We start from the raw sequence: 15,474 nt of genomic DNA, 5'->3' as shown, positions 1-15,474 counted from the left end.
AACCCGCAAAGACAATCCACGCTCCGCCCACTCACTTCACCGGCGATGGTCTGACCTAATTGTTGTTAACTTTATTTAAATTTCTTTCTACCCGACAGCGAAAATTATAAAAAAAAAATTGTCGAGCATTTTACATTACCAAATTTTTACTGGTTATGAAAAAATAACCCCGTGATTGATAAAATGAAAAAAAAGTAGCCTGAGATTCGAACCGGTAAACTTACATATTACGGCAAACATACTAGAATACTGCGCCAAACTAGTATATATTGTGACAAGCCAAAATTTGATATTAGTTATTACGTATCTGTCATATTCGGCGTGACAAACTTTTATAATATATTTAAGCGTTATGACAGGAGAAGAAAAATATTGGGTTGCCCAGTAAGTTCGTGCCGCTTTATAAGGAAAATTGAAACCCTGTTCTCTTAAATTTTTGGAAATGTTTTTAAATTATATTGATACGACTCTATACCTAAAACGTCTATTATTTTTGGCTAAAATTTTAAAAATTAGTTTTTATCTCAACCAATGAAATGAAATGATTCACAATATAGAAATTTTTGTGACGTTTGATAATGGTGGAAATCCGAAAATGAATCCACTTCAGCTACAGTCTATTGTAAGCTTTATATCGAAAATCAGAACGAACTTTCCGGACAACCTATAATGTTAATACAAAGTGTCAAATGAATGTAACAGAAGTAGTTTATTCCAAATTGTATCACAAGTATATAGAGATAGAGTTCAATTTTGTCAAATGTACCGATATTTTTGCGCACCTTGACTGCTTCGTTACTTATGACGCTGTGGCTGCTACGATATTTATGAGCATCTTGTATGTACTCATATATTTGACGCTGTGTATGTACCGATGTATTTGAGCAGGGTGAATGTATCTATTATTTTGAGGACTTTTGTTGTACCGATATAATTGATTACTTTTGATGTACCTATATATTTGCATATCTTGTCTGTGACGATCTATATGACGCTGACTGTACAGTCAAGGGATTTCGCGGTGCTCCAGTTATAGAAAAACTGCCTTGTTACTTGCAACGAGACAAACTTCGCCACTTCATATAAAATAATATATTAGTTGGCAGTGAGTTGGGTAAACGTCGGCATAATAGTAAAAAGCTATTAGTCGTGTACCACTAACCGAAATAGCACCAGTTTCCCCGATTGTACGTTCCAGATGGCGTGTACGATCCACATTAAAAATTACTTAGTATCGGTTTTAGTATTTTTATAAGTATGTGATTCCGCTAATCAAATCCATACAAACAAAAATGAATTTGTAATTTGTTTCAAAGATAAGTGAAAACCCACGTTAACATGGTGTTTGTCTCTTTGTTATTAGTTAATCTACTAGAGCTAGACCAAAGAGAAACCAAAGAATACTTGCACCAGTGCATTTATGCTGAAAAAGATACCACTGGAAAGCAAATTTTACTATCACCTTTCTTTTTTTATTCAACTCATCGTTAATTCTTCACAAGATATGTGTCTCTGATTTGTAACGAGAAAGATACGTGTAGGTCGAAGTTTCCGCTACAAGGCTGAATTCGTCAATCCTCGCCTTATTTGAAGTTATGTTACTTGATTACGAGGTTTATGAAGCATTGGTTACATTTTGTATATGTAAATGAGCGTACACACCATCTGGACATGTTTTTAAACCTTTACCGGTCAATGTTATTCACAAAAATATATGTAATGAATAATTATTTTATAATTTATCTATAACTGTAAGATTAAATTTGTAAATGTTTTATTTAAATATAAGTAATAAAAATAGTTATATTAATAGAAAAGTTATTTGTACGAATTCTTAAATAACCTATATCAGGGGTGTCCAACCGAAGGATCGCGACTAGTCCATTTTATAGCAAAGAATAAAAATACAAATACGTAAATCATTACGTAGCAGATGATTAACATAAAGTGAATATTATGTCAGTTTTATGACTTATCTTTAAGAAAAAATCAATACTACGTAATTATATGCTGAATTATGTTGTTTCATTTAAGATTCCAAGATGTTTTTAATTGATAGGTCGCATAAGGTTTCGACATTAAACAGTTTGATCACCGGTCTAATCAAGTTGTCCACCCCTGGCATGTAGAAAATTTAATTTATATAGCAAAATAAGATATAACGTTTCTATTAAAAATGGGGTGCAAATTTGTTGTAATTCCAGAAATGTTATGTACAATAATAACCATTACTGAAATGTTTTTGTTCATTTATTTTGTTTCGAACTAATTATCTACCATAATTGCGTGCGCATGGGAATATAATAATATTTTAGGTAACCTCAATTTTTAATTACTTTTTCGTTTTATTCGTCAGTCTTGATAATTCAGGTTTTAACCAAATTAGTCGAAACTTTAAAATGAGTTTTTGTAAGTACCAATCAGATTAAATAAAACATGTTGTTTTCTTATATTTTATTTTGAATTAGTTCTGTTTATTCTGAATTAATTAAGTACAAAAGGAGTGTTAAAATAATGTAACTTTTTTTTAAATTACCAAAAACAGATTAATACTTTTAATATGATTGTTAATTTTATTTTTAAGTATTAAAGAATAGTTAAATAGTTTGGAAAAATATTATTTAAAATATAGAAAGTTTAACATTTGCTTATCGTTTTGTTCGCAGTGTAACATATATTCGTATGTTTATTTATTCCCCTGGGCTGTTCGTGCATCGCCTCGTATATTTTAAGACCTAATTTACATTCTTACAAATGGAATCCAGTTGGACTGACGTCATGTTTTGTTGAAATTGGGTTACTGTTACTAAGAGTTTCGACTGTCGAAACACATTTTTAAAATAAAAGATTAAAAAGCTAGCGGCAAATTGATTTCGATAACAAAGAGTGACCGCTACCCATAATATCGTCAACAAATTATCGCTGCGCTGTCTATCTTAAATGACAGAGAAAGGAACGTACAGAAAGACGGTATTTTTCCTTACGAGTCCCGCCTTTCCCCTTCCCTCCCCAAAAGGATTGCAAGTACCACCGGCACTCACAATCATCAAATGAATCGCGGATTTGCAACTACTTCAAGCCTGTCTTCTGTGTGGTAGTGGTTTAGCACCGGTCAAGCCAGCCCATTCTTGCAAAAGATGTTGCGGGCTGTACATCTTATTCTCTTAGAAAAACTGAAATAACAATAATAATTAATTAAAAATCGAATTAGTAATATGCATGTTTAATACTTTTACAGTATATCACTATTTCTGTATTTGAAAACCTTCTAAAAATAAATACTATTACTAATATTATAAATGCGAATGTTTATATGGATTGATAGATCGATGTTTGAACGTATCTCCAAAACGGCTGCACGGATCTCGATGAAATTTGGCATGCATATAGAACACAGTCTGGAAGAACACATAGAATGCTAATTATGTTTTTTTTTATTCCGCAAGGACGAAGTCGCAAGAAACCGCTAGTTTAGAAATAAAGATATAATTTACTAGCTGTTGCTGAGACTCCATCCGCGCGGAATTAAAAAAGGACTTCATTAGTAGCCTTTGTATTCTTTCATACTATGTTCTATATGCATGCCAAATTTCATCGAGATCCGTGCAGCCGTTCTGGAGATACCTTCAAACAAACATCCATCTAAACATTCGCATTTATAATATTAGTAAGATAGCAAGATTAGTAAGATTGTCTTCTTTTAAAAAATATCATGGTGACTTTTATAGTTTACTAAAGCTGTAGATATTATTGGCTATTCTATAAACATTGTTATTGAAGAATTATATCTGAATGAATAGACATTTTCCAACAAATTAAATATATGTTAAGTATACAGTGGTAAGGTAATTTATCTCTTTATCTTTACTTGCGTGATACAAATTCAAAAGAATAGATTATTCAATCTTATCATGTATGTGATAATGTGCCAAGTCCTGACCGGACGGGTGACTCATCTAGTATTAGTATAAATGTGACACTTTTAAAAGTGATTTATTGGGATTAGCTGGTGTTTGAAATAAACAATCTCAGGTAAATATTATGTTCCTATATTCGTAATCTTTATAAAATATAAATAAAAGCATATTATGTTAATAAAAAAAAACTAGTTATAATTATGAACTTATATGTATTTGTTATTATTACTTACGTGCACTGGATGCCGGCGGCACAGGACCGGGCATTGTGGCAATCGATGGGGGAGGCCTACGTCCAGCAGTGGATAAATCTAGGCTGATTATGATGATGATGATGAATTTGTTTAAAAAAAAATTATTACCTATTAAGTATTTAAAGTCTAACTAAAAGTTAATCCTAAAACGCAGAGTGTTCCAAATTATCATAACGAAAGAAGTTTCTTGACATTTGGCATAGATTTGGGGAAAATTTGCTTGACTTGTGCTCTTGTAATATTTATCCTTTTTCAGTAATCTAATTAAGGTTTTATTTAAATTATTCTTTGACTGTTTTGTTTTCAGACAATGGGTCTGTGCTGCAGTTGCTGCTGTGATGATGGTGGTGGTGTTAACGTGGTGCAGCAGCCTAATGAGGGCGGCTGGGGCGGCGGTCCCCCCTCTGTTATGGTGGTAGACGACGCGCCAGGTCCTATGGGCAGATGACAGAGTGGTTATTAACATTTAATTAATTAATATTTATTGATTTTTTTGCAATTTTTATTAATATTTAATTATATTAATAAAAATGTTTATGTTCTATTTTTTATTTTGGCAAGTAATTTCTTTGATTTTATATTCAGTTATAATGATTAAAGATTTGTTTCCGATGTAATGGATTTTTCATTTCCCTAATTTATGATTAGTTAACATGGTCGTATAACGCATAAATGGTATGATCTGCACGTCGCGGTTTAATCGTCTTTCGATAGACCTATTACTTTTTCTTCTTATTTTTATTTGATAATAACATACAAACCAGGGTAATTGCATTATTTTTCATCAGTTAATTTTGTTAATAATTAACATTGTTACTCTATTTTTCCGAAAATTTTAATATGTTTATGCACCTTTGTAAAGAAATTTCGAAAATGACTATAACCTAATAAATATTTTAATTTACATGTATTAAAAACTCATTATTATATCCCAAGATAGCTTCGGTGGTTTTTAATAATAAGGTAATTTTAAATATTTAAAAGAAAATTATTTTGTAGCAGTATGTAATGATAAATTATCTAGTTGATTGATCGTAGTCTTGCCGTCTCTATCAAATCCAGGGTTAGATAAGTACAGTTTTCATGGCTGCGTTTATTTCTACATATTTTAACAGATATTTCTTGACTTTTACTAAAGATGGCGCTGCTTTATTAAGAAAGAATGTCTGGATATTTTTTTAATATGTGAAACTGGCAACTATGAATAAATAAAAGAATAAAATATTATAGCTCACAAAATATATATGAATTTATTGTATTTTAGTTACAAAAATAGATCACAATTTCAACTTTTATAATATTGTGTGCGAACAATAAAAATAGTTAAGCAATCATCGTAATATGGAGTACACAGTAAAAAAACATGGATCAGTGCATTTAACCAACGACGCTGCAGAGTACTTCGTATTGTTTGTATGGAACCTCGCCGCCGCTGAACGAAATGTAACAACAGCCATGGCTTGGATGGATCTGAAAATACAAAACATATTGCACTCGACTGCAAACTACGGTATGGCGTCAACTGTTACTAGGAATTATTGTTTTTTTAATTTCTTTCAGTACTAAAAAAATTATAATTATGTCGTAAACCAATACCAAATAGATAACCACTTCATAATAAAAATTTAATTTTTGTACTAGTAATTATCATTTATATCAGTTACCAATAATTTAAACTTTCAAAGCATAACAAAGCAAAAGAGAATACCGACAAGCAAGCTAGAGGACACGAATATGTGAAGAACATTACCTTTCCCGGTGTAAGAGAGCGCATGTGCGTCACCCTGCCGACGTACAACGGCTCTGCTTTGTGCGTGTTGCCTGCTGCGATCGCCCCGGGTGGCACCTGACCATTGTTAGCCGGCACCCAGCGTACTGCGTGAGCTGGCGCGCACAGAACCTGGAAAGTAATAGTCCATACAGAGGAACTCGAACGAGTTTCAACAGGTAATTGAACTTCAATGCCAAAGTTGAGCTTAATATGTACCTTTACGCGTTATAATGCATGATTGTACTTACTTTCAGTTGTCCTTTCTAATACGACTACTGACCATTCCTTAATTATATTTTAAGAAGAATGAGTGTCAACATACACAAATAAAAAACCTTCATCAGTACCTCAAAGTTGTGTACGGGGACTTCTTTGCCAGCGTGTGGTATGTAAGCGGAACGATGCTGCACGGCAAGCTTGCCGGGCACACAGTCGCCGTTGTGGTGGGCGCGGATGACCCACAGGGGACTGCTGTCCCACCCCTCCCGCCCGCCAACCACCGCGCGATCGGCTAGCGAACTGGCGGTCATCGGGGTTGACGGCACCCAGTCAATGACTGGACCTGAATCTGCAAAAAGGTGCGTATAACGTTAATCATAGCAGAAATGGTAACGTTATGTGATTTCTGTTTGCTTGTTATATCTATTCTTTTCTTTTTTAAAGTGTGTCTACACTGCTGAATGCAAGTTGTAGATTTAGCTATACTGATTACTTGATTTATGCTACGAATAATATGTTTAACATAAAATACTTGGTGAAGTTCTTTTGTACGAGATGTTAAAGAATGCTCTTGTTTGTGTAATCCTTAAGCATGTTACGATTGTAGTAACGGTATTTTATAATAACTATAAAATAGTGGACTATATCAGGCTGATAATGTAATCATCATAAAAGTCTACATACTGTCGATGATGGTGACAGGTTCTGGTGGCTGCTGTGGCGGCTGATAGATGTGGTTGGTGACGTAGGTGGGGGGATAGGGCTGGGCTGGCGGGGGGTACACGGGCATCATGACCGGCGCGGGCATGTAGGTGAAAGCGCCCGGCGCAGGGGGCGGCGGGTAACCGGCGTACGGCGGCGGACCGCCTGGTGGAGGCACTGGAAATCAGAACGATCGATATCATCAATACTGCTAAAACTACATTTAGGTAATCAGTAAAGGTAACATAATTACTATCGCAATAGCGAAATTCGATTGCTTAGTGATGGGCAACTTCTTATAAATTACAATCTAGTAAAACAAACAAAAAACTTATGAAACTATAGCGTTTTATATCTTGATCATGAGTAAGTAATTACTTATTAAGTACATGATTAAGTTAACTCTAACTAACTTAGCTATATTTACATCTCCAGAAAAATGAATGTAAGTTTACTCACCATTAGACATGTTTACAAAAATTAAAACAAAACTCTTAAACAAATAAAATGCAGGAACGTTGTATCCCCGGACACGACTTTATCTATTGTTGAGGTGTTATCAACACAAGAAATATATCGAACTTGGTGGACAGCTCGTGTTGATTAGATAAATATAAGCCAGATAAAATGTAGGGAATGCATACTATTCTTTGAAATGTAATTATTTCATTTGAAACAATCGTTGTTTTGCGTATTTGTGTTCTTTATTTATGACTAAAATAATGACATAACCAGTCTGATATCTAAACGGAGTCATATTATTAATTTCCTATGTATTAGAAAATACGCCCACACATTGAGTTTAATGCTCTAAAATAAAAAGAATACAAAAATCTAATTTATTTAATTCAAGTATACTGTCAAATTAATCCCATTATAAAAAAATAAACAATTGCTATACGTAATCATAGCTCTAAGGTTATAATTTGGGCGTTGTCATCAAAACAATTAACCTCTAATATTTTTATAATAACACTACGTTGGTTAGTTTCTTTGAATAAAGACGTGTAAAATGTTTTATAAATATTTTCGCTTTTACAATTTTATTTCTACAATTTTTGGTTTGCGAAAGCCATTTGATAGAACAGATGAAAATAAAAAACCTAGATACAGAATATGGATAGTGATATGGTCATTAATAGTTATAAGTCTTACAACTTTCAGTTATTTCTTTTTTGTAAATTTTAACAATTATTTGGATCTAAAAAATAATCTACCAGATATTGACGGAATTAATAATTTAATAGTTAACATAATAATAATTGTTATGGAATTAACAAGCTCTAATGAAGTTTTTATCCAGATTTACAATATTGTTCGTAATATGTTTTTGGGACTTAAAATAAACAACGTTACTACGAGAATGTTCTCATACAAATTGAATCTATTGATTGGTTTCTTGTTTCTTTTGTTTTTGATTTTGATTATAAATGAATTTGTTTTGGGTTACCATCCATATGTATTTATCTTAAAAATTCCTTTATTTTTGACTATGACACATTTAATTATTCATCTGTGTCTTGTTCTAGCTTTCTTAAAGGTTATTAACTTTAAATTATCTCAAATATTAAGCTTTGACGATGAATTGATTACTTATAAAAATGTATCAATATGGAAAGATCAAAAATTAACAAGAAAACGTTCATTAGCGTATTTATTTAATGCAAAAATAGGCTTTATTGAAATGAATTCTGAGTACATTGATATTAAATCTCTTTGTCATAATTACGACGATATTGCTACATGTGTTCGCTTGTTGGAAATCAACCACGGCACCCAGGTAATTGGTATTGTTTTTGCCTCCCTTCAGCGTGAAGTAGTTTAATTAACTAGCAAGAAGCAAGACTTAAGTATAATCAATCTGTTTTAGGTGTTCTTCATTGTATGGTTGATGTTTTCTAGTGCAATTATTGGTGTTACAATAATCATTGTAATGGAGGTAAGATCTATCACTGTATACCTGACTGACAAACAAATGTTATACTTAAATGTATAGGTATTTTTTTTTACAAATATTCCTTTTAAATACTAATCAGAGATAAAGAAGTCACTAGAAAAAGTAATTGCCGCTTGTAAAACTGAAGGCGTTGGTTTTACAAAAATGTATATATAATAACATTTTTTAATATTTCTTATTTGTGTTATTAATTGCCTTTTTATCACATACTCGTTATTTGTAAAAAAAAAATTCGTTAATTATTGCAGAATGCGTCTTGGCTCGTCATTGCAAAGGTTCTTCAACTTTATTTATGGTACTACCTATGTTGTTACGTTAATGAGCAAATGAGTAAAGAAGTGGAACAAGCAGAGATACTTATCATGAAATATTTGATTAATTTTAAATGCGGTGAGTTATTGAATACATTGTAATATCACTGTAAATACCTTTCCTAAGCATAACCACCACGATCTTCGTATTCTTAAAACTTCTAGAATGAAATGATTGACTTTTTTGATTCTATTATTGCTATTTGATTGTCAAATCTTGTGTATTCATAATAACTATTAGAATTACAATATAGGCTACTCCTATTTTATCCAGTAGGTTAAAACTTGGATTTGATAGATCAATCTTTTCAAATGCGTTCTTTCATTTAACTTGCTGTATCACGCGACTCCATCCGAGCGGAATTTAAAAAATGCTTAATGAGTAAGCTATGTGTTCGTCAAAACTATGTTCTACATCTGTACTGAATTTCATCCGTTAAGCTGTTCCAAAGATACCTTCAAGCAAACATCCATCCATCTATCTAAACATTCGCATTTATAATATTAGTTTGATTTGTATGTATATTTTAGGTATTTAGCGAATTATCTATTACAGATCAATCTAGAAGAAATCTGATGTCAACTTTCAAGCAGCTGGTATCGACGAATCGCATACAGTTTACAGCCTGCAATTTGTTTCGTCTCAACTACGCCAACATACTGCGGACCATTGTCAGCGTTATTACTTACAGCATCATACTCAATCAATTGTTTTGGAGCGGAGAAAACAATTGAAAATTATTCCCTTTCACATTCATAGTTTTTAGGTTATGGACTAATATTTTCGACAAATTAGGAGTAAATCATGCATTTAAAAGTGCTTGTATGAGTCTGATGTAATTTCTGTTTTGTGTTCGTTTGCCTTTTACAAGGTGTCTACTTATAGACTAAAGAAACAATACGAAAAGAGAAGGAAACAAAAAAAGTAAATATGTTAATACATCGAATACTTCACGTTTGTCTTATGTTACATTAAGTTAGGTTAGACTGTCATAATGTCTAGGATTTTAGACTATTGTAAATTTAAATTATTCGGGATTATTATATAATGAAACAAATATTGTCTTTGCACCAATTTATTTAAGCTGAACATTTGATACAAATTCAAATATAATTTTCTCAAACAAACTTATTATAGAAATTATAACATTAATCCTGCGCTGTATACTGATGTTTTATACTACAGGTTAAACTCTTGAAGCGAATCTTTTCTCAAAATGCTCTAACCAGAAAAGTGGTTAGCCGCTTGCTTCCACTTTTACTTTGTTACTTAGTATCACTAACACGAATAGCTTTGTTTTTCGCTTTTTCTCAATGTTGGTACTCTAAGCAAAAGAGCCGTGGTAGTTCATCCCATACTAGACGTATACATGTATACTAAACTAAAGTCTCACTATTTATGTGGTATGCGGGTCAGGCATTTGAACGTGTTCCGTTGAAAGAATTTGGCGGTGGATGCGGTATTTCATATGGCGGTGGAAACGGCTTGCGGTCATTGTTGTCTCTGGGAGCCGACATATCTGAGGAGAGAAATATCACAAATATTATATGAAATAATAAGACGATTTCTCATCTTAGTTAAATAAAATGAACGTTTCGATTTTTTTATTTTAATTGACTGTTAAACGTTAAATAGAAAAAAAATATTATTTCGACCTTCTTGGCTTGGTAGTAAAAAGGTTGAGTATAGATATTCAACATGCCAGCTACCAAGAAAGTAGAACTGGCCACTAGCACATGATGCGTTATTTAAAAAAAAGAAAAACAAATGGAAATCGCGCGTGCAGTGAGTTATGTAGCGAAAAAGTGGTAATATTTTGATATGGACAATATTTAATAAAATTAATCATCAAAGGTAAGTACTTAAATACATATTTGTATTAACAAAGGCGCGTATGTCGTTATTTAAAATGTCATCGTTCTATGTCATTCGATATAAATGTGAAAACGTGAAATTATTCGTAAGTTATTTCTATATAGAAGACTGAAACTGAACTGAACTATTTTAAAGTTAAAAGCAATTTTACTAGGAATTAATTATAATTAAAAACAATACCTGGGAATTTTTCTCTGAAGGTTCTTCAACAACGAGCCTACACAAAATAAAGTCAGTTTCTTTTGTTCTGTTTATAAATACAGTTGGAATGTAAGATTTGTGCCGTAAATTATCTCTCATCTTCCAAAACGGAATTTCCACACTTGAAACTTGGGATTCACAATTGATATGATAATAGACGCGAAATAAATAATCGCATCTATATCAATATATATAAATCGATAAGGTTCGCCTGTATGTTCACAAACATAGATTTTTTATAGTATTTATTGAAATTGGATATAAAATTATATGCCATCTGATAAAAACATTTAATAGATTCAAGCTACTTAATGAAATTTATTGCGTGTTGAACTTGAAACTGAGGAAATTTAGGAATTAACCAAAGGTTTTTATGATATTTTTTTAAATATTTCTCCGCAAAGTTGCTATCGTTAATAGAACATTTTAATTTTTTTTACATTTACATTATATTAGCATTTTAAACCTCTCATCTGTAGAATTAAAACATTCAACGAGAAGATGGACAGTACGCATACCACTGTAAAAAAATCTTTTTATGGAAACAATTTATGTCTGAAAAAAATGACTCCGAATACTGAAAACAAAACTAGTGTTAGGGAATCCCGCTTTATTTTACGAACTCACGCCAAATTTTATATCTATGAGATTATCTTAACAGACACTTCTCATAGCTTTTTACATCATAAAACCTACAGATCATCATACTGCATAATATATCCTCAATAATTATTTTTCTAGATTTTAGTCGATTAAGACTTAGATAAGGAAACTATTCCATTCATATTCTTTCACAATTTTGACATTTGGAAAAATTATTTGATTGATTAACGTGTACACGTGATTAAAAAAAGTGTTATGCCCTTCAAAGAACAATCTTGCTATCTTACTAATAATGCGAATGTTTTGATGGATGGCTGGATGGATAAATGTTTGTTAGAAGGTATTTCCAGAAAGGCTGCTTGGATAATGCTGAAATTTGGCACAAATGTAGAACGTTGCCTGGAAAAGAACATATGTAACTATCTAAGTTTTTTTTTAAACCGCGCTGAAGAAGTCGCGAGCAGTTGCTAATTTTAACTACATGATGTTCGGAAATAGGTATTAATCAAAGACATTTAAAAATATCTACGTATTTTGTATTTCTTTGATATACTCCAGGGATGGAAGTATATAGGTACTTCTAAGAGTTCTAACCATACACACGTAAAATATATCTAATTCATATAATAGAGTACCTTTGTTGTTAAAATATCAAATATATTATAGTTTTTTTTTCTGATTAATACAAAATGTTAGCCAAGTGCAATCTGCTTTAAATTTAAATTACATTGCCCTCTATACTCAATATGTAATAACATGACAATTTAATGCAATCTTTGAAATACAGGGATAAGCAGTATAAAGTCTTTTGCGACACATAGATGGCGCTAGGTGGCACAAATAAAATAGGAATTATATCGGATTTTACTTTAAATTCGTCCTTTTGCAAGTTAAAGTGCTTTTCACATCAATTTTAATTAAAAAAAACTCATTGAGACTTTTAAAAATCATATTATTTCAAAATATTTTCGGTTATAGCATCACCGAGTTTATTAATAATTGTTACTGTTGTTTTAAGATTATTATCAAAACCATAAATATAAATAATTAATCTCAAACAAGTTGAAGCTAAAAATAAAACAAGAATTATTGTACTATAAAGTGTTATCGGACATATTTAAATCTTTACTCCGTTTTACATCAAAGTAAAAGCCGTGGTTACGTTGTTCATTGCACGTGTTTGGACATTCTTCTAGCTTATAATGCTTCATTATCATACGGCCTAGAAACGTGGATGTAGTTACTTATGGGGTACTGAGTATCATAGTACTACTAGGATATAATAAAAAATAAAATCCGTAAAAGCAATGGAATCGCTTGGCTCATCAGAGACTTTGAAGTACAAAAAGTAACTATGTCTGCCTTCTTAATTGTTTCCTTTCTGTTCATAGTTCGATTCCATTAGTTTTTTAAATGCAGAAATTTTATAATAACAAAAATTTATTGTACTTTGTATTGAGAATATTCCAGTGCTAATTTATTAGGTACCATGCAAATTATCTGATAAACGAATTAATTACTATATCAAAGTTTCCTTTTTGATAATATTATGTCATAATAATTTTGAAAGTGTAAAGAATAAAAAACCAAAATATAAATTTGCTTACTTTATTTCTTAAAAAGATATTTACAAAAATTACAAAAAAAACCAAGACTTAAACAATAATATAAATAAATTAGAGATTCAGTAGAAGTATCGTTAATATAAACTTATAAAAAGCATGGATCGTAACGATTTGACGGTTTCATACTGTTGGTCCTTTGTATAGAATTGCGTATGGTCGCAGCAGACACTAAACAAGAGTTTTGCGTTGGCGCCCTGGGTGTCGTCATCCATTGGTTTGTTGGATAAGCCGGTACTGTGCAGGGAGAATACCGAGCGTACGGTGGTGGACCAAAGCAAGGACTAGGTCCGACTGCATACTGCCGGGATCTCGATGTGTGGGAATTCATGGAACTTTGCATGCTGGAATAAATAATACATCAATTAATATTTATGTTAATTTTAAAAGAGTTTAAAGTCCCTCTTAGTTTGGACAAGACATCGTGCTTTGATAAACGATCTTTCTAACAGGCAGTTATCATCAGAAGTGGCATTTAACATTATGGTTGGTAATTTTTATTTAAATAAGTTATTTTTTTAATGTTAAAGATTAAAATTATTTAAAAAGAAACAAGCTTTAGGCTTAGAGTTATTTTTTATAGAAAAAAGTAAAAAGTAAAGTAGATTCTCTGCTTACTTTTTTTGTCAGTAAACCGCTTTGTAACTAGAACACAGAAAAACTCAACTCGTCTATTAGAGGAACTTCTTTTGAGCTCTAGTGATTGTAAATTGTACTACAACCCACAACGTTGTGGGCAGTATTTATACAAACATATTATCAGCTGCGTTCATCTGATCAACTTCGAAGCGTGTTCAGTGTTTATTTTAAGAACATTATCTATCCAGAATAATCTAGACTTAACGATAAATAAGCATATTAAAGCTAAAAATAAAACAAATGACAATTTTAATGCGACTTTCTTTATTGTTATTTATCATCTAGATAAAAATGATCGTGTAAATATTTCAATAATAATTTATTTGTTCTGCATTAATTTTTAAATCCTCATACATGAAACATAATATGTTAAAATCGTGCACATTCACTGAATAAAGTTTTGTTTTAAAAGGCATTGAAACGGTTTATGTCTAATTTTAATTAATGAAATTGGCAGATGTTTAGTAAATTTTTTGTTAGGGAAAGGATGGGAAAAAGAAATATAAGTATGCTAGCCAAAATAAATTAGTCCTACATCATGCTTCATCAGGCGAAGCGCGCAAAAAAATAGTAAATACTTCTTAGTTTGTTGTTACGTTGTACTAAGGTTGAGAACAATTCTAACCTGGTCAATGCGAAGATCGACACATAATTTATCAAGTAGAGTCATAGGATGTACTGATGTACATCTGAATATGAAAATGGAACAATTTTTACACTGTAGTCTTGACTGTTTCGTAATTTCCGATTTTATTTAAAAATTATATCGGAAACGGCAAAATAACAACGTTTGAGGATTACAGATTAATCAGCGAGCAAGAAATAATCGTTCAATTACAGTTAAGGATTGCGATAAAGTACAATTCCTCGTATTATTTATAAAAGACAATATTGGTTTGTTAGATTAACTCTGAGTCATTTGTTTCAATGTCAAATTAATTAACAATGTTAGGCATCAAAAATAACACGCAAATCTCGGTTTGCAACCATCTGCATCGCGTCTTACTAACTTTACGTTTTGGTAGGCTATAAACCATAACTATAACCAATATAAACGTCATATATTGCTTAGAAGTTACTAAATGTTAAGGGAATAAAAAACTTATTTGAATATCTATTTCATATTTATTTGTATTCACTTTCATATTTGTTTGTTTAGTTACACATCTTGTATAGTTGGTAAAATAGATTATTAATTGTTTACAATTTTCAATTTAAAACCTGGGATCATAATTATGAAATGCTCGAGGATTTTGTGCTCTGTGGCTGTGTCTGCGTTCAGTATTTACCGTGAAGATAGGAAAGATATAGTTCCAATCTGCTCCGCTTAGTGGTGAAAAAGTTTTTAGATTCTTGTTACTACTTGATCCTTCTGATTTTCTACGGACTTCGGTAATTCTTG

At 31.6% G+C, this 15,474-nt stretch overlaps 2 protein-coding genes and 1 long non-coding RNA gene across 3 annotated transcripts; 2 read left to right on the top strand and 1 right to left on the bottom strand.

Annotated features, from left to right (window-relative positions):
- The first annotated feature begins 3,916 nt into the window (after positions 1–3,916).
- Positions 3,917–4,788, top strand: LOC106122433 (uncharacterized). Its single transcript, XR_001228100.1, has 2 exons — positions 3,917–4,032; positions 4,479–4,788. It is a non-coding gene; the product is annotated as an uncharacterized LOC106122433 (long non-coding RNA).
- Positions 4,789–5,434: 646 nt separating this feature from the next.
- Positions 5,435–7,450, bottom strand: FaMeT7 (putative proline-rich receptor-like protein kinase PERK11-like). The gene is made up of 5 exons (XM_013318353.1): positions 7,323–7,450; positions 6,846–7,040; positions 6,290–6,510; positions 5,922–6,071; positions 5,435–5,641 (listed from the first exon to the last, which is right to left on the bottom strand). The coding sequence occupies exons 1-5, from the start codon at positions 7,330–7,332 to the stop codon at positions 5,549–5,551; spliced, it is 669 nt and encodes a 222-aa protein (XP_013173807.1). The 5' UTR covers positions 7,333–7,450; the 3' UTR covers positions 5,435–5,548.
- Positions 7,451–8,759: 1,309 nt separating this feature from the next.
- LOC106122454 (uncharacterized) lies at positions 8,760–9,912 on the top strand. The gene is made up of 3 exons (XM_013318413.1): positions 8,760–8,802; positions 9,069–9,210; positions 9,688–9,912. The coding sequence occupies exons 1-3, from the start codon at positions 8,797–8,799 to the stop codon at positions 9,864–9,866; spliced, it is 327 nt and encodes a 108-aa protein (XP_013173867.1). The 5' UTR covers positions 8,760–8,796; the 3' UTR covers positions 9,867–9,912.
- The last annotated feature ends 5,562 nt before the right edge of the window (positions 9,913–15,474 follow it).

This window comes from Papilio xuthus, unplaced genomic scaffold (assembly GCF_000836235.2).
Source record: "Papilio xuthus unplaced genomic scaffold, Pxut_1.1 DF826923.1, whole genome shotgun sequence".
Classification (NCBI taxonomy): domain Eukaryota; kingdom Metazoa; phylum Arthropoda; class Insecta; order Lepidoptera; family Papilionidae; genus Papilio; species Papilio xuthus.
Note: the sequence above shows the minus strand (reverse complement) of the source record. Positions and strands in the feature narration are given on the sequence as shown.

Excerpts from the sequence above, each read along its gene's own strand:
- LOC106122454 (XM_013318413.1), top strand. Across the intron at positions 9,211-9,687 it reads TTTGATTAATTTTAAATGCG|ATCAATCTAGAAGAAATCTG; the intron begins GTGAGTTATTGA and ends TATCTATTACAG.
- FaMeT7 (XM_013318353.1), bottom strand. Across the intron at positions 6,511-6,845 it reads ACCTGTCACCATCATCGACA|ATTCAGGTCCAGTCATTGAC; the intron begins GTATGTAGACTT and ends ACCTTTTTGCAG. Across the intron at positions 6,072-6,289 it reads TCCCCGTACACAACTTTGAG|GTTCTGTGCGCGCCAGCTCA; the intron begins GTACTGATGAAG and ends ATTACTTTCCAG.